The sequence below is a fragment of the Archocentrus centrarchus genome, chromosome 5, assembly GCF_007364275.1.
Source record: "Archocentrus centrarchus isolate MPI-CPG fArcCen1 chromosome 5, fArcCen1, whole genome shotgun sequence".
Lineage (NCBI taxonomy): Eukaryota > Metazoa > Chordata > Actinopteri > Cichliformes > Cichlidae > Archocentrus > Archocentrus centrarchus.
This window is the reverse complement of record NC_044350.1, coordinates 27128788-27149149: the sequence shown is the minus strand read 5'-3', so window position 1 is coordinate 27149149 and position 20362 is coordinate 27128788. Positions and strand designations below refer to the sequence as shown.

The 20362-nt window shown below is 39.1% G+C and overlaps 1 protein-coding gene across 1 annotated transcript in view; it reads right to left on the bottom strand.

The window, feature by feature from the left end:
• The window catches only part of vapb (VAMP (vesicle-associated membrane protein)-associated protein B and C), a 30865-nt gene that overhangs the window by 9456 nt on the left and 1047 nt on the right, over nucleotides 1-20362 (bottom strand). The window contains exons 2-4 of the mRNA XM_030729264.1: nucleotides 13145-13297; nucleotides 6886-6989; nucleotides 4269-4349 (exon numbers count right to left, since the gene is read on the bottom strand). Coding sequence (XP_030585124.1) covers nucleotides 4269-4349; nucleotides 6886-6989; nucleotides 13145-13297 — 338 coding nt within the window. The remainder of the gene's footprint in view (nucleotides 1-4268; nucleotides 4350-6885; nucleotides 6990-13144; nucleotides 13298-20362) is intronic.

Here is a 20362-nt window from a genome sequence, read left to right as displayed (position 1 = left end):
TGTCTGGATCCAGGCATCTCAGCTGCTCTAAGATGAATATTTCTGATTTTGCCTGCTGCAAAATTTCCGGGTGGTTCTTGTTGACTTTTATTGCCACAGATTTGTTGGTTTTGGTATCAAGACATTTGGTTACAAAACTAAAGCAGCCCTCTCCGAGTAAAGCCTCCACTTTGTAGAATTTCCCCAGCATGGTTCCTTTAAAAGTGTCAAAATCACTGGGGAGGAAGGATGATGTGTTCTCTGACTTGTTGAGCGGTGTTTCCTTGGGTAATTCATCTGGCTTTTGGACACTCCACTTAATGCTATGTGGACTTTCTGATGGCCAACTGGAAGGCTGCTGACAGAGAACAAGGCTCTGATCCTCTGTGTTCTCCATGTCATTACAATGGTCTCTGAAGGAACTCTACGAGAGGCCGGGGTCAAAGAATGGATGCCGGAGAACCTCCAAGGGAGTGATACGTTGGTTGGCATCTAAGTGCAGCATCTGTTTAATGAGGCTCACCAACAAATCCTGGCCGCTTTGGTGGCCTGTTTTCATTTTTATTAACTGTTCCAGATCATCAAGACGCTTGAGTTTTATATATCTAGTTTCTTGCGCTTGATATCCTGTCTCATACTGAAATTGTTCTTCAGATTTAAATTTCCACCGCTGATCACCACGGTTGTCTTGTACGAAGAACAAATCTGGATCAAACCCACGATCTAAGACATAGTCTGGTGGCTGGCCCTAAGTTTGTATGATGAATCTGAAAACATCATAATCCGTCTCACCAGGGTAGAGAGGCCGCCCTATTGCCAGCTCCACAGCTATCAGGCCCAGGGACCACATATCGATAGCTTGATCGAATGGAGCCTGGAGCATTACTTCTGGTGCCCTGTACCAAACTGTCTGCACACAGTCACCTGGAATTACTGCAGACACGGGACATGCCAGTCCAAAATCAATAACTTTCACTTTGATGGGAGACTGAGTGCGGTCCACAACCATCACATTTTCTGGCTTGAGGTCAGCGTGTATTATTCCCATGGCACTCAGGTGGGACAGGGCATTGGCCAGCTGATATAAAATTGGCCTCACCTCACGTATGGGAAGGCCTTGGTTGCGGCGGTCCTCCATGTAATCCAGCAGGCTTTGATCAAGGAGTTTATAACTGAGGCATATACGCTCCCTGTCCATGAAAAAGCCATTCCATTTGACAAGATTGCAGCTGTCTGGATCCAGGCATCGCAGCTTGTCGAGGATGAATATTTCTTTTTTTGCCTGTTGCAAAATTGCAGGGTGGTTCTTATTGACTTTGATCGCTACGGATTTGTTGGTTTGGATATTACGACATTTGGTTACAAAACCAAAGCCGCCCTCTCCAAGAATAGCCTCCACTCTGTGGCATTTTCCCAGCATGGTTCCTTCAAAAATGTCAAGATCACTGGATGGAACGTCCACTGACATTTTGAGCGTTTTTTTCTCAGCAACTTGTGAAGAATTTTTTCAAAAATTCTTCTGGTTGCTGTTAGGAAATTGTTAAAAATTCAAAATTGTTTTCAAAACAGTTGTGTTGCATTCAGGTGAGAAGTCTGATTCGCACTGGAAGAAAGTTTCAAATGTGTCCAGTTAAGGAGTTCTATTTAACAGAACCTCCTTGGATCTCTTTGTTACCTGATACTTCATAGAATTTTTAACATTGTGAAGTGTCTTTGTGTGCACGCACGCCGGGGGGGTCAGGGTGCGCATGCGCGCGCATCCACATATACGTGTGTTCACACAATACCCGACACTGATGAGGCTGATGAGGGCGCTGTCCTGCTGGCGACTAGTGATGGGTCGGTCGTGAACGATCCGGCTCTAAGAGCCGGATCTTTGAAGTGAACGACGGGAGCCGGCTCCCGATAGTGAGCCGTTTCTTTTTTCTTTTCGTTCGTTTCTTTTTTTTTTTTTTTTTTGTGGAAGCCGCAAAAAATTGGTTAAGATGAATGGTAGCATATGATTGTCTACACTGAGCGAGAGGGGAGGGTCCACGGACACACTGCACAGTGATGCTACTTTCCCACTGCCGAGGTTCCGGAGCCGGAGCAAGTTCCCGTACCAATCACAGTGAACCGGCGAAACGCTTAAGAATGGGCACGCGTTCCCACCGCGTTTCTGTGAACTGCTCCTTTACGTATGAGCGTGGGCGGGTCCTCGTCTGGACACGGAAGCCGCAACGCACAAACGTGGGAGAACACGCTCCCCTTTCTTGTGCTGCAAATACGTTTTACGGTCCAAACCAAACTACTGCAGCATCTGTGTGCAGCACAGAGGTAAAAACAGACAGCGATTAGAGCAAGACGACAAGTACGCGCTTTGTGTCCTTTTATCTGTGAATTGAACTGAAAACAAAGCAGCAAGTTCAGCCTTAGAGCCCAACCTAAATCGCTTCGCTTTTCTCATGTAATACACATGTAATATGGTAGAAAACTTGATGTTGAGAAGGCAGAGTCAAGCCCCTCTGCCGCTTTCGGCACGCGTTCCTGGTTCCAGACCAGCTAGTTTGCGGGGCCGGAATTGAGCCCGTTTTTCGGCCGAGCACCGAGTGCTTCGGCAGTGGAAAACCCGCCTAACGGTTCAAATTACAGCACAGGCTCCGGAACCCTGTTGGTGGGAAAGAGGCCGGAGTAAACAAACACCAGAGAGGGAGAGGCTCCTGCAAAATGCGCTTGGAGACAGGAAAGAGCCAGAGGAAGTTGCGAGTTACATAGAGCCTACACGCGGGAACGGTGAGGAAAATGAGTGACGGAAAGCATAGCAAAGACTGGAAACATTTTAACCTTATACCTCCAAACATGTGAGAAACAGCGTACTTCAAAAGTGCCGGCATTTGCGGACTTCCGGTCACAAATACCGTAATACCACTGTGAAGTGCAATTTCTGAGCTTTCAGGAACCGTTTGAATTTTTTCGATAGCACGAATGGTCGCGGAATTTCGTGAAAAGCCAGCTGATCAAGTTCCTTTGACCAGCTGACTCTGCAGTGAGATGCTTTGTCTTAATCAGCTGTTCGCGCATTGTAAGGTCAGGAAACCCACGATTCAGCAGCGATCGCCTGGCGTTAAAGGATTATTCTGATAGAGAGTAGACTGCAAATTTAAAATTTAATATTGAGCAGGCTGCAGAAACAACCTACATAGGTATACTGTATACGAACTGTTCATCCCTCAGTGTAATTAGAAGAACAAAACAGGGCAGGTCATCAGGCAGGAGAAACAGGATCAACTCCTCAAAGGCCCTTTGTGTTTCTGATTTCCAGTGTTTTGTTTTATAATTTGTATTTGGAGCACTCTATTATATGTTGAGTATATAAAGAAACGTTTGATATAGACCTAATGTATGTTTTTACATTAGTAATTAATTTTACACTTTTTTTTTTTTAAATTAAAATCTAAGGAGCCATTTGGGAGCTGAAAGAGCTGGCTCTTCTTTGGAAGCCAAGCCTAAAGAGCCAGCTCTCTGAAAAGAGCCGGATTCCCATCACTAGAATAGAGTCCAACCCCTCTCCAGAAGACTGGTTCTAGAACCCAGGTCATGTGTTATATCTTGCCAGTATGTCTCACACACTAGCTCAGGCCCCTTCCCCTCTAGGGAGGTGACATTCCATGTCCCAGTCAGCACCCTCAATAGCCAGGGATCAGTCCGTCAGGGCCTCCACCCCTGGCCACCGCCCAACACACAGTGCACCCGACCCCTATGATGCCTCTTTTGGGTGGTGGACTTACATGAGGGTGAGCCCATGTGTCCTCAGCGGGCTGCGCCCAAATGGGCCCCACGGGCTAAGGCATGGCTACCAGGCACTCTCCCTTGAGAACCCTCCCCAGGCCTGGCTCCGGGGCAGGGCCCTGTTAACTTTATCCCAGGCAGAGCAAACTGTTCCCTTGAGCTTCCTCTCATAAGGCTCATCTGTATCACGCTTTGTCTGGGCCCTCACCCTGGACCAATTTGCCTTGGGGGACCCTCAGGGAACAAAAGCCTCTGGACAAAATAGCCTGTGGAATCCCTGGGATAGGGATTTGCAGTGGTGATTTGCAAAGAGTATAGTGAATGTTTAATTTTAGTTGTGAGTATATAGTGAATTATATACGTGATATTAAAATTAAACTTTGGTATCCTGTTTAGGCCAATTACTGTAATTTGGAAAATAATGGAAAACACAATTAAACATCAAACTCTCTCTGATATCACATCTGCATGTGACACGAGAACCTGCATGGTAAGAAAAAGAGACAAGTCTGTCTGCTTACCGTTTTTTCATTCTCCACCGGCATTTCAAAAACACATCTCAGCTTAGAGTCCATCAGCTCCTCTGGTTTAGCCTCCTTCCACTAGAGAGGCAGAAAGAAAAAGATAAAGACAACATATATTAGTGTGACAGACCAATATACTAAAAAGTTAATGGTGTGAAGAATAACAGAGCAACAGCAAGAGAGAGAGGGCAAAGACCACTAGCTGCTAGATAAAATTAGGAGGAGAGATTACTGAACACTGTTTAAATATCAACTTGGTTCTAGATAGATTTTTTAATTTTTATTTAAAAAAAAAAAAAAAAAAAGAAAGAAGTGAAATTTATTACAAAATACCCTAGTGAATTAATTTGAGTTTTTTAAGTGCATGTGTCCTTGGAATACAGCACTGTCTTTATTAATCTGCCCTTTAATCTTTAAGAGCACTCAAATGAAGACATTTCTATTTAGTCTTATCATTTTAATATTCTGCCAGTGATTCACCAATTCTAAAGCATGCCTCTTTTCATGGTTTATAAAAAGCAGGAATTTAGTCTGAATAATAATAATGCCAGTTCAGCTTTAGAGTAACACACTTTATGGTTAAGTCAGTGCACCTTTGATAAACTACATTTTGGTGGATTTAGAGAAAGCCTTCACACTGCTTGAATTATATTTCAGAATATGTTTGTGCTTTTAAAGACTCTCGGACAGCTGAAAATTCAAATTAAGTGGCAAAATCCAAATATTTACAAAAGACCTTCCTAAGAAAGCGTATAATGGGCAAGTTTACCCGTTTAAGTCTCATATCAAAAGGAGTTAAACTTCTCTTGGCATTAGGTGTTCATTATTTAAAAATGTGTGGATCCAGTGTGTCTGTGAGCACCGCTTTCTCTAATACTGATTCACACTGGTTTTAAATACCAAGTGTGCTTAGAATTAACTTACATATTTAGCATTGTCACCAAAACAACTGGACCATTATGAGGGTACTCTGTCCACTGTTCACTGACTCCACATATTGTTTCGAACAAACAATTGACAGAAACACATCACCAGGAGGACTTTTGTCTCTCTGCTGTGCTCTTCTTACAACCCTACCTTAAACATCTGCTTTCAAGTCTAACTTCTGTTACAGTCACAGCTTTGCCAAAAACCCACAAAACCCCACAAGAATTCAGGCTCTGATTCTAGTACAGCGTGTCTTTTGTAACCATTGCTCTTGTTGATTGTACGTATCTTTATGTGTGTCACTACTTCAAAACAGATTCTCACGATGCTTGTTGTCACATTAATAACATGACAATTACAGAGATATGTAGATGTTTAAATGATGGCCAGTCATCACAAATACGTCTCTCAGACCACACATGATGTTATGCCTAAACTGTGCTAAATGTGTTTTATTGCTGCATGCCAGCACTGCAGCACAGGCTTGCACTGAGGGTGGGAAATAGGTGGATTGACTGCCTCTTCCCTTACATGAAAATTGCACATATGAACAGTCATGTAAAAAAAGAAAGTACACCCTCTGTTCAAAAGTTTTATGTTCTTATACGGTTCTAAAATGATTTAAATACAACTTTAGATGAACAACAACACATGACACATTACATCATGTCATTATTTAACAAAAACTAAGCCAAAATGAGGAAGCACTGCATGAATAAAACTATTCAGTAGCTTGAGGGGCTAACTTTAGCAACAATAACTTGAAGTATTCATTGATCAGACTCTCAGATCATTGTGGAGGAATTTTGGCTCACTCTTCTTTACAACATTGCTCCAGTTCGTTCAGGTTTGCAGTCAAATTCATCCACAGCTTTCTTAAGTTACTGCCACAGCATTTCAATCAGGCTGAGGTCTGGACTTTGACTGGGCCATTGCAACACATTGATTTTTTTTCCTTTTACAGCCATTCTTTCATGGATTTGCTGCTGTGACCTAATTTGGGCTAAGCTTTAGTTGTCAGACACATGGCCTCATATTTGACTCTAGAATACTTTGGTATACAGAGAAGTTGACAGTTGACTCAATCCAACACTGCAAGGTGCCCAGGTCCTATGGCTACAAAACAAGCCCAAATCATAACCCCTGCACCACCACGCCTGACTGTTAATATGAGGTGTTTGTGCTGATATGCTGTGTTTGGTTTAAGCCAAATGTGGTGTAGTGCATTATGGCCAAACATCTCTGCTCTGGTCTCAACTGTCCAAAGGTCATTGTTCCAGTAGTAGCTTTGCAAAAACTAAGTCATGTTGCCACATTCTTAAAGACAAGAGGCTTTCTCCAGGCAAATTCTTTCAAACAAGTCATACTTGTCATACTTGGTCAACTAATCAGGTGCATTTGACTAGCAGCACCTGTCTGCTACTTACCCTCTTAGTTCATATGAAAGCAGTAAGGGTTTACTTAGTTTTTCACACACTGCTTCTGCATTTTGGTTTAGTTTTTGTTAAATAAATAATGACTAATGACATGGTGTAATATGTCGTCAGCTGTATGTTCTTTTCACAACTGTATTTCTTGTCATATTAAGGAAGGGGTTAATCCCATCACTTGCATGTATGAGTAACTGAGTAACTATGATGAAGATATTTCTGTTTTAAAGCACAGGCATACAGATAAGCACACTCACCACTCCCTCCATGTCAGTCATGTCAGGAGGTGCTAGCATTGACTGAACCATGAACTTGTGTTTGCTCTTCTCATTGGGGTCATAGTCAAAAGGCTGCAGCATAACTGGAACACAAACAGAAAGTTAGTATCAACACACACAAAGTAAAAACATTTAGTCTGCTTCTAAATATTTGTTTCAGAGTATTTTCTTTAGATTGTACTTTCTTGTAAGACTCTGTAGTATAGATAAAATTCAAATTAAATAAATAATTAAAAGAAAAAGGAAGAAAATGCTGTTTATAGTTCTTGCAATTCACACACATATGGAACCACAGAAAGGCAAAAAATTACAACTGTGAAAATGCAATGATTTTAACATCTACTTTTATAGCAATGAAAAAATTACATAAAACAAAAAACAGACGGAATTTATGTACTTTAATTCTATGCATCCATTTTCTTCCACTCTTGAAAAAAATTTAATATTATAAGAGCTGCTTTGGAGACTTTAAAAAAGGAGAGAGAAAAAAAAAAAAAAAAAAATCAACCGATATAACACGGAGGAATTGGAAGAAGTATCCTTGGTACCTTAATAGCCAAATCTAAATTTTTCTTAGTGACCTTTGGTGTCTGACTTATTAAATACTGGAATTGTGGACCATGGCAACACAAAAAGAATCTCTTTCACAGGACAAGTTTTCATATTAAATATTAACAATGCATGTGTTTGGCATTAAAATGTCAGCGTAAGTAGTTAACATATGCCGTTAGGTATTCCTAACAATTTAAGCACCCATACACATTTGACCCATAATTAGGAATCACAGCTAAAAACACTGCTTCCTCTCGTGATGAGCCAAAAAAGCTGGGAATCACGACCTAATGAGCTCCTGCATGGTAATAATGGAAAGTCACTAATGATTATATAGAGATGCGTATATGTAAGAAGTAAAATTACAAGGAAACATAGGGATGCTAAGTTACCAAGGCTCCAGCCCAGGCTCCAAGAAATCCCCAAAAAGATTATGATCATTTTATTTTGTTACAAAACCCTCAGTTTTATTCCCCCATTTTTTCAAACCTCCCCCTCACTTCCCATCCCCAGGGGAGCTGTGTCTTGTTAGTACCACATGCAGAAACTTCTGCAGACCGGTAGGAACAAGATTATGATTTGTGGGTGAAGCTTAGCAATGTGTGTGTGTGTGCGTGTGGCCCAACTTCCTGTTGCTTTTTCTACCTTAACTAATGTTCATTCCTTAGATTAAAGACACACGCGAGTATCAAATACTCATGCATTTGTCAGTCCAAACAATGGGTCTCTTAGCTTACCCCTGATGTTCAAAAAAAAGGGCTGGAGATGATTTCTTTACGTTACCATGATGGTGAAACACTGACAGATCTACAAAAACCCCAGGGGGTAATTTTTCTAACAGCATCCATCTCTGTCTTTTTATTCCTCAGCATTACATATCAGTCTAACAAGAAGCAGGTGTGGAGCTGGAATAGTCCTTTAACCTATCAGTCCTCACAGCCACTCGTGGGTTATTTGACATTATTCCAGTGACAGAGGAGCTGTAACAATGATATACAGCAATCACTTTCTTATGTCAGTAAAAGAAACTAAATTGTAGAGAGGAGGAAAATAGCTAGCGATGGACAATTTTTTACTTTGACTACAGGTTTTATATCAGAATGTAGCTGAAAGATTTTAAAACCAGTACCAACTACATCTACAACGGCAGCATGATTCTTTGGCTTTGGATTCTTAGAAACAAACACCCTAGCTATCGGGACAGTGTTCAGATGTGGCACATCCCCATGAAAAACCTCAGTGATGTAGTGCACCATTACAGCAATCAGTGTAGTTCAATATTGCAAATCAGAAACAGAAGGCACGAACAGATTGAGAACGTCCTGTTTCAGTCAGACTCAATTTGCACAGCCATCTACTTTGGGTCCAAGGGGACAATACAAGAAAATAGAGTCAGGAAAGCTTGCAAGTTCTTTAAGCAACACTGAATAACATTAAACGATACGGAGCCAAAACTAGAGATGGAAAAAGGCACAGCCCCAGTAGGGGAAAAAGTGGTTTAAATCATCTTTGATCTATGCCCTTTAATTACATCTTTACAAAGAGCTACTTCTGCTAATGGCATGATTTAGTATTCTTCACACTGGGCAATAATTTACAAAACTCAAAGGGGCTAATTGTAGTCAACACGGTCAAACAGGATGTTAATCGCCAGCGCGTTTTTTGATGATGAATATAACTGTTAGAGGTGAAAAAGGAGGTTAAAAAAAATTCTCATGTCACTAATTAATTGTGTCCTTTGAGAAAACATGCTCACACCAGAGTTACAAGCAACTACTGGCTCCTGTACAGCAGGGCCTGGAGATTAACTAGCAGGATTTTCATTAATCTGACATAAAACACATTTGTTGGTTGGTCCATAGTATGTTAGGACATATTCATGAATGCCCATCACCATTTCCCAGAGCTAAAGGTGATGTTTATAAATGTCTAAGTCAAAACAGCAGAAAAGCCAGTCAGTTTCAGTATATTCAAGTATATTAGACTTTTTTCTGCCCCCTTAAAAAGTGGATTTTCTGCAGTTAACAGTTTACAAAACCTGTCTGGCAATAAAACAAAGATTAAGAAACAGAAGTTGGATCTGAAGATAGAAGATAATATCCAACTTTAACACTGCAATAATATGAAATTCTAAGCATATATGAGCTGAACCCAACATTATCACACAATGTGACATGAAACAAGATACATGATCATAAAAGCTCATTAATACACCCCTACCTATAACAGCAGCCTTTTTAATCTCATTAAAAGAAGCCTAACACGTCATAGGGTGCTCCCTGGCCACTTTGTTCAGTATTACTCAACACAAGGACCTTGTCAAAGATCAGCAAACCTACCGAGACAACATAGCGTGGGAGTGAGGAAGAGAATGAAGTCAGGCAGACTTGTGGAGATACAAGCCAAGAGGGAAAACTCCCCAGGATACAACAGCAAATGCTCATAAAAAAATATCCATATTCAGACCTCTCAGGTTAGCAGGCTCTCACACTCCTGATTGTGCTCCCTTGGGCCTGTCTTATTTAATATACTTTAAAAGGAAAAAAATTACAGCCTACACACCACCATGTCTGTATCACAATGAGAAATAAGCCAACATCCATAGAACTTCAATTCACCACATAGTTGAAGGAATCAGCTTCTACATAGAGGTTTAAGAGCTAATGTGAATATTAGAAAAGACTCAGCCATACACGCTCAAAGCCACCTGTGACTATTGAACAGAAACCTTTAATGAATGAGGAATTAAGATCGTACAATCAGTTGTATGTCCTGTCATAGCATAGGCATGGAGGATATGAGAAGAAGGACAAGCTAATGAAATGAATTCGGACAGCAGCAACAACAAAACTTATTTGTTTTACTGTGGGAAGGTATTTTCTGTTTTTCCTGGTATGTTAACATGTCCCCCAGTATGTCAGGAGAACTTCTGACATATTCCCACAACAAGCTAAATATTTGTGGATTCAGGGATTTTTGTAACATTCATGCCAGATATTTTTTCCACTGGATACTGCTAAATAACACCAATCAAGCCCAGTAACATTCTTGTGGTTGTAGCTACATTCAACACATACAGTTAGAGTAAAACTGAGCTTCAAAAGCACAGCGTGTTCACTGCTAAGCCAACAAATGACACATCATAGGTTTGTAGGTATGCAGCGGCACAAAAGGATGTCTGTGCAACTATTGTGCACATCCTGGAAATACGAGGCAAACTGGACTGAAACAAGTTATGGATGACCAGCAATCCTCTTAAACAGAGACTGTGTGTGTGACAGACAAAATGGCACTTTTGTCAGAGTGCCTCAGTGCAGACACTGTCGTGTTATTTTTTTAGAAAGACTATTCATATATTCAAAATACAGAAATTATTATTTTTATTAGTAATGTTGGTGTAACAACTAAGCAGTACTTATTTCCACTTCGATTGCCATATTCCTCATCAGTGCTTTCGCTCTACCATGGCTGCAATATCACTACCTCAAAATGACTGAAAACTGTGAAACTGTCATGTACACTTGTTTTTTGGTTTTACTTTTAAAAACTACTCCATAGAGCTAAAAACCAAACCAAAACCAAAGAGTGCTTTTGGTTAAATATTTTCTTACAATGGAAACTTGAATTCACTGCAATGGAAGTAAGTGTAAAAATCAATCAAATTAAAAAGAAAGTCTTACATCAACTATCAAACAGAAAATAGTAAGAAAAAAGGCCCTTTAAAAAAAGTAGCGAGTGCCAGGGTGGCTCGGTGGATGAAGCAGGCGACCATGTATATGCCACATGACTGTGGTGCTGCGGTCTGGGTTTGCTCCAACCTCGGGCACTTTCCTGCATGTATTCCCTGTCTCTCTCTCTCTTCCCCCAACTTTCCCGTCTACCTTCACTGTACACCTTCCAATAAAATGCCAAAATAATTTTTTTTAAAAGTAGTTAGTAAAAGTAGTTTTAAAGTTTCAAATACATAAATCAAAGTACTACCTTGTAAATAGCATAACTGGGAATGAAAAAAATTGCAGGACCTTTTTATTCCTATTTTCAGTCTAATACACCACAGAGGAGGAAAAAGACGTGCACACACAGATGAGGTGAGGAGCATTTTTTTAATACCCAAAAAGCAAATGTACAAGATAATTGCCCATTTTAATACCACAGCATACTGTGAATCTGTCATACTGCTACACCGTTAAATATTACAATGACAAAAGGCAGCCCAGCAGCTCTTATGTAGTAATTCTTCTGAATGCAAGGCACACCCTCAAAGGTGTTTTCAGTCATTTCAGTAGATCAGATCTCATGCCACAAGTTAAGCAGTACCAAGAGAAAGGAAATGCTGTTGAATGTGCTGCAGATGGATTGCACATAGGAGCAAGCAGGAATGACCATGAATCTCTTCCAGCTGATTAGCATACAGCCCAAGTTAACAGAGATCCCTTAACAGTAATTTACCTTTACCATTAGGTTTGAGCCACAACAAGCATGTTTTCATTGGTGTGCATCGTTTACAGGACAGTACTTAGTATATTTTTTTACTTGTGATTAAAGACAACATATGCATTAAGTGGTGTTCAATGTGCCAAAATGAATTGGAGAGTAAATCATATTGGGACACACCAGCACTGTGCTAATGGGCACATCTAGTGATAAAAGATGCAAAGCTAACAGGAGAGCCACAGAGTTATCATTTAATACTCTATACAACCACATACTAACAAAACAAAAAAAACAAAACAAAAAAAAAGTGTAATTAAACCAAAATAGGTGAAATAATCTGTGCGATTTTATAATCTGTATGCAAGAGCTTCAATAATCCTCAGCTTTTCATTAAAACAATGCACGTGTTCAACTTAAAAAGCCACATTTCATGCAACAATAGAACCCACACCTCATTTTTATCCCATTAAACACCCTGCTTTGATACAGCTTGAGTACTCCCTGAAGACATGAGGCTTAAATTGAATACAGACCACGCCTATACTGTTGCCACTGTGACTACATTCACAGAAAAACTCAAAAAAAAGAAAAACTCATTTTGAAACTCTAACCTGTGACTCGTCTCAGTTTAACTAGGCTGAAAAATGAGGGCAACAGACAGACTCAGTTGGTTTGTCACTGACTGCTGACTGCAGGCACCAGTGACACAGTCTGCAGTTGTTGACACCAGATAGGGTGGACTGTAAAATGAGTCTGTGACTGTAAATGGCAGAGGGTGAACAGCGTGGAAACATTAGCCAGTACCTGCCTCCTTCAAAGTGCACAAATTAGGAGGGATCTAATTTATCTATCAGGAGGGATGGAGAAATACTACGTATCTGGAGGAGGTTTATGTTCATGTAATAAGAACAAATCTCTATATTACACAGATAACATGATCTTTAAATTTACTTGACAACAAATGATTCCTGCTAATTATCATCTATCTATCTATTCTGTACTTCTCAAAAGATATAACAAATATCCATCACAACTTACTAGAAAATTATATTCTGAAGGTGCTCTCTTGAAAGAATAATTACCCAAATTTATACAGACCAACAATATAGTCTTCACCCAAGCAGCAAATAATGTTCGGTACATTAAAAGATGTATTAAACAGATGATCTAATATGCCATTTTAGTTGGCAGGCTAACTGTTTCAGCAGCGAGTGAATCAACTTAACTCAGCCCTACTTCCTTTAATCCATACCTGAGACATTGATCGAGGTGCCTGCATCGATGATTCCACTGTTTGGCCGCACACAGTACCGGCGCGGTGCTGTCGTCTTCACCTTAAAACACACATTCCTGTCTGTTGGGTTGGAGAGCTTGAGATTTGTGGTGACCACGTCTGAGAATGGACCTGTGTGGAAGGTAAAAAACAGTGAACACTTAAAAACTGGTGCTGACAAGACTGACAAGTCTGTCTTTGAGTACGTAAGGACAATGTCTTTATGTTCTCGCTGACATTTGTTTTTGTTTTTTTAATTATACTTACAATGTCCTCTAATTTTAATAGAAGAAAACGATAGACTCTTGAGTAAGGAATACAAAATGGTTAAAGTGAAAAGATTAAAAAAGACACTAAAATGAGTTCTGATCTCAAGCACATTGCAAATTTCTAAATACCATTTTTCACTTAGACTGACTGTTTGCCATATGGCAGGAATAAATGATACATGAGCTGAAACTGATGGAGAATAAACAACCTTTTAATGTATGTGAGCCGCACAGGAAGAAAGCAACTTATTAATGAAATCAAATGAGCCGAGTGATAGATACACAAAAATGTAAAACAGCTGCACAGAAAAAGCACCAGTGTGAGGAAAAAAAAATGACAACAGAAACTATAATGTGACAGAAACAGCCCTTTCTGAAAAACAAAAATAATTTAAATGTGATTTTCTTAAAGTGACACATCCAAGCACACAGAAGAGTTGGAGTTTCACTACATGATACCAGTAATATTAAAACAAATTTAATTTTCGCTAAATATGCACCACTGATTTTGCCCAAATATGCACCTTTACACTGTACATGCAAACAGGAACAAGCTGACTGCATCTTTTTCAAACCAAGGGAATAACAGAGAAAAATAGCTGCGGTTACATGTGACACATTTAAATGTGGTCTATGAGTGTGATGGGATGTGAAAATAATTATGATAAATCACCTGCCCACAATTTGGACCTTATGCCATATACTTTCTTCATTTGACCTGACATCTGAATAAAAATGGTTTTACTGCCAGTTCAACTAATGCATCTTCTTAATACTTTGACTGGAAATTGTCCTTAAGATAAACAAGTCAAGGCAGTTATTCATGCTGAAAACCAAAACACAATGTGACATGCTGGTGAGGAATGGACTGTTGTAAATATGTCAAGGATACAAACAAAGCCATCTGCTTTTCTTTAACATTACTCTGGATTTATGCTGACTGCTGATGTCTGCACTGCCCTCGTGATTAAGAAAAACAATTATATCAATTAATGGAAAACTTTTAAAAGTACACTGTGAATGCAAATCAATGAATCAAAGGCTTCTAATACTGCATTACCTAAAACAGAGCAGCTAATGCAGTTTGACTTCAACTAATTACAGCCAACATTGCAGATGCAAGCTACATTGCTCCAAGGGTTTTACAAGGCTGCATTAAGCTCCATACATTTATCAATAATGGAGAAACCTATAATTGCATTGATCGATACTAAACAATATTTGCCTTCTTGACTGCCATCAGCCTATCAGAAAATGACACTGTTTTTCCTCATGCACTACAGTCCTGAAGTTTCTAGTTTCTAGGCATCACCCAACAGAGGTACGCATGAGGAGACAAATGTCCAGTGCAGTCAGATTGGACATGGTCTTTAAGCCAGCCAACTCCATGCAAAATCAGACTGACAAATGTACAACTAATTATCCATTAAATTTATCACTCGCAATCATGTGTACTGCCTCCTGCATGCATGTATTCAGGTAGCTCCCTTACCTAACCTATAGGTAGTAGTTAAAGGGATAGTAGTTATAGGGAGTACTTAAAGTAGGACATCAAGTTTGAAGTAGACTACTTCCCACTAGCGATGTGGAAAAATATCAGATTCTCCCAAAATTGTCCAAAGTTCATGTGTATAAAGGGCTTAAGATTCTCTAATGGTATTAGTTCATTTTTATCTGCTTTGTCCTTATAACTGCGACCCCAAAACCTTTACAATAGAAGCATGGAAAAAATTTTAATTTAAGTGAAATATTCCTTTGGACTACAGAGCTACACTCTCAGTTTACAATACCACTTAAGAACACCAGATTCAAAGTTATCCAAGGTCAAATGAAGTCATTACAAGCTTGATTTCTATTCTTCCATGTACATAAAAAAGATTTTTTTAGAGTTTGGGAAATCAAACTCTAAAAAAATCTTTTTTGTTGTTGTTAAATTTTCTCTTTTCCCTAACTGCTATGTAAAGCTTCCAGCTATTTTGTTATGAAATTATATGAGTTAAGGTAATTTTGGACATTGAATGATGGCTGAGGTTCAGAGAGTAATAAGAAATACAGGAGTGGAAAGGTGGGGGAATAACAAGCAAATTCATAAAGCTGTAAGCAATCAATTAGCCCTAGTCATGTTTTCATGTGGTGCAAGAAAAGTTAAACTTAGACATGTAAGTGAAACTGAAAATGCATTTTAGGCACTCTATTATACAAGAGCCCAGTAATTTGACATCTGTACAAATTAAATGCCCCAAATCTCAATGGTGACTCAATGAGGGGATCCCCTGAGGAAAATCCCTACAGGACTTTATGGGGGTTTTGAGAACCTAGCAGAGTTTTTGTGAATTTCCTAAAGACCAATTTCCTGCTAAATAGGTTAGCTGGCCGGCTACCTATGAGCAGTCCATAAGCCAACATTTTGCACCCTTTTCCAGCTTGTCAAATATTGCCGTTCTTGTTTTCTGCTGCTAAATGAACAATAGGCTAGTTAAGTCAGGCAAGTGCAGTTTATTTATTTGGGGTTACCAACCTCCAGTTTGTTTTTTGCTTATTTTTGAAGGAGCAAGGGAATTGCCATGTTTTTAATGTGGAGAGCAGAATGATAAATCAAAAACACATTCTCAATAAAGTCTATTAATCTGTATGAACTTATAGTAATTGTAGATGTCTGTCATAGAGGAGATGTGCACTGGTTATTGGTTACTGGACAATATCAAAACCTGGCAACACTAAAACCATCTAAGAATAAATTACCATGAGTTTAATTATTCAGTCCAAATGTCGTGCCAAGAGTCAGTGGTACGATACACAAGACTTACTGTAATAATTATTTAAAAAAAAAAAAAAAAAAAAAAAAAAGCAAATTTCAGTATCAGTATCAAGCATATCGCCATTTAGTGAGAAATTCTGAAGCCTCTGTTCTGGTTCATGCAAAAAAACAGAAAGTTATCATCTTCAAAAACAGAAGTTATCATCTTCAAACAGCCATCAATGTTTACTGCACCAGAATTATTTGAAATGTTGTATAAAATATACCATGTGTGCACCCACTGCCTTCTCATTCTATACTTACTACAACAGGCAGCAGCACCTGAAACGTTAATTAATCACAACATGAAGAGTGAAACCTTCCTGGTGTTGCCGACTGACCAAATATCATTCCCTGCATAGCTTAAGAGCCACAGAGTTATATACAATTACTTTATCCCTGTATTTTCTGGCAAATGTTTCTTCATTGACGGGACAAAAACTAAGCTAGGATGGCTAACTGGAAGTGTTAGTCACGCTTTTATTTTCCCCAGTACTTTGAGTAAGAGCTGGGCTAATTTATAGTCAGGCGAGGGGTAGTGATGAATGACTGCATGATTTCCCAAACTTAGCAAATACAGTGCCAATACCACACACTTTACAGTCAGCCTTACAGAAAGCAAGATGAATGTTGGAATTTTACAGAATCATGGAAAACCATATTAGCAAATATTGTCCATAAATTACCTTGTCTATGTAGAGCATCAACATTTATTTGCAGACAATGCTTCCCCTCACTTTGCTGTTAAAGATACAGTTGCAATTATATACATCATGGTTAGAGAGATGACAATATATCAATAAACAAGCTGAAAGTGTAGACTTTTAAACCAGCATTTACAGACCAACTAACTTCCAAGTACTAAAACAGCCTTCCCACTTGTGATTTTAATCTACAATTACAAACCACACTGACCAACCACGCAAGTTTTCTTATCAAGTGAAGTTTTTTGATGAAACTACAAATTAGTTCGCTCCAGTAGCTATTATGGTGACAGTAAAGTTTGAAGTTGGGAGAAGCACACTAACTCCCTGTATGAAAGCATGGAGCTATTTCAGAATTAGCACATACACCAGGACTCAAGGTAACGTTTCAGCTCAGCAAACATTCAGAGCAACTGACACTTCCCCTCCCTGTTGAGCAAAGACAGAGAGGAAATTCAGAGCTTCACAAGCTTGGCTTGAGATCTAAAGGCTTTTAATGAAAGAGACTCACGCCACTGACTACTATACACCTGATCTACTACTTCCTGAAAGTTTCTCAGGACAGTGTCCAACTTACAGAAACCGCAAAAGGTCGTAAAAAATTATTATTAAGATTATTAAGATTAAAATGACTAAAACTGAAAAAGTCCAGTCCCTAAAATTTAAGAATACTTGGTCCAGAGATTGTATGAACCAGGGCCAAGTTGCTACTAACAGACCTACTCTATTTCCCAAGCTTTCACACTGCATGCCTACATATTACTTGCTAGGCATGTGATTTGTGGTATTGTCTAGTCAATAAGACACAGTTTCTTCTGTCTGGTTATGATCAACACAGTGATTAGACACTTTATATACAGTAATATGTGATTATTTTAGGCTTCAAGTTCAGATTCTTAGCCATCATCATAAAAAGCTATAAAGAAGCATCATCTGAGAAGTCCTGCAACAGATGGTTTGGCCCCCAAAGAGCGCTGATCTCAATGTCTCGGGGTCAGTCTAGGGTTAAGTGAAGAGTGATGAGAGACAGAAGATACATTCAAGATGACTGAACCTACCTACCAAATACTGGAAAAACTGATTGCACCTCGGAGAAATGGTGCCATTTACAGAGAAAGGGGTGGTAGGGTGACTGGACTGGTATTTATAGTGTTTTTCTACTGTTAATGAGCCATATTCATCCATACATTCAAACAGCTTTTTTTTTTTTTTAACCTAGCAACTCATACATGCACTGAAGGTGTTTTGGGGTTCAGTATCTTGCCCAAGGGCAACAAGTAGACTGGCCAAGACACAAACTGTTGACTGTCTAATTAGCAGACAACTCCCTTTTCTTCCTGCAATTGAGTCAGCTTTTTCTGTTTACTACAGTTATTATTTATGATAAATAAAAATGGTTCATGGCAGTTGGACTAATCTTGACCTTTACACTCTGCATTTATGCAAACTACTCATTTACACATGGACCCTCTTCACCACTTAGTGGACAGGCATTGAGCACTTTCTCTAGGACATCTTAGTACAATACCTGTATTTATTTTTTATATGTATATTTACCAATTAGATCCTTATTTTATGATATTCTGCATTTTGCATGGCATTAGACCATTTCATTTAGATTTTTATTTACTGATTTTTATTTTTATTTAATTTCCAAGCGGCGTGTATCCACTGAAGTCATGTGATAGTAACAAATGAACACCTCAAATATCCATCCAATGCTCTAACCGTAGGTAACCATAGCAACAGTGTTTCCAGTTGATGGTGAGTTGCCAGTTTAAGGATCAAGCTGGTGATATTACTTTAAAATCTATTAATAAGACACAATATTGCACTGGGTGACATGATGTTTTATTTTGATGAAGACAGTTTATTTTGAGTCACTCACATACACGATGCTGTAAATAGTCACAAGTAAACCAAATTAATATTGTAGCTGATACAGGGAGGTTATATAAGGAGGAAACATGGCACTCAAATAATCCTCAAAAGAAATCTATGGGAGAATTCTGCTGCCTCGCACCCGCCCCCAAAGAGCCATTCAACAGCGGAAATGGGAAACATTAACAGTAGAGGTTCACAAGAGTTTCAGCTGTGTGATGGCAGGGACATCTCGCTACTTCTTATCGTAGTTATGTGAACTAGCATGGCATTTGTTCAGTACTCCCGTGGGATAAGCAAAGACAGTGATCTGGAATGAGCCGTTAACGAAGCCATAATCAGGGGTAACTGTTGTACAGCTCTCGGCACTATATTATATGACAACCATATGAAGCTGTTAATGCTTGGTTAAAGGAGGATAATAATGTTGCTCGTGATCTAATCACAGGTGATCAGGCCTATAGGACAAAGATGTTCTCTCATTCTTTGTTGAAGGAGAAGCTAAAAATAGGAGCAACAAGTACAATATTTACATTTGTTTCAATAATGGTTGTGGAAAAAATATTCAGTTTCCAGTTGTTAGTCCATGTAAAATAGTTAAGCCTCTTACTTAAACTATACATTTATGTACACTTTTTTTTTTAAATATATTTTTTGAATCATGTCTTTATTAAGATAAAATGAAGTTGAAGCTGAGAACTGGAGAGCCAGCAAGTAAGGAAAGTTAAAGAACTAATGGGAGATGGACTAACACATTCTTCATTTTGGGTCTTTTCATGAAATTTCTTGAACAGGTTAGACTATTTAAAGTAGTTAAAGTGACAACAAAGAATCGTATAGTGAATCATTATTGGAATACAATTTCTCTGTGTGAACAGGCTGGCAACCTGTACAGGGTGTACCCTCCCTCTTGCCCTATGACAGCTGGGATAGGTTCCAGCCCCCACACAACCCTGAACAAGATAAGCAGAAGAGAATGGATGGATGGATGGAAGTGTGATTATACACTAAGGTGTCTTATTTTTTAACCACAAGGATCACGGTAAGGCTGGAACTTATCACAACTGACAGCGTGAAAGGTGTGGTATCTTATGAGAGTGGTAAAGACAAAACTGTATTGGAGTTTCATTCTGGTGTGCTCTGCTCATCATTTCCACATATCAAGGTGTCTCATTGCATATTAATGTTTAAGAAGTTAACGAGTGTGCAGTGGAGCTTACATTACTATCTTCAACAAATTGCTAGCTCAAGCATAGTTTTGTTGAGAGGACTTAAAGTATGGCTACAGTGTAGTTACAGCAAATAACATGAGTGAGTTGGTGCTTTACAGTGCATTTCACAAAGAATATAATCTGTTCATTGTGTTATAGTGTTAGTTGCCGTGGTTTGAAGCAGAGGGCTCCAGTTCGTTCAATTTCACTAAAGCTCAGTGGTAAATGTGACAAACTGTGGTATAATTTTAGTTTTTTTTTTTTTTTCTAAGACTCCTAAGTGTAATTTGTAGCTCTTTAAGCCCCATAAACCAAATACCACTGACCTAGGCGTC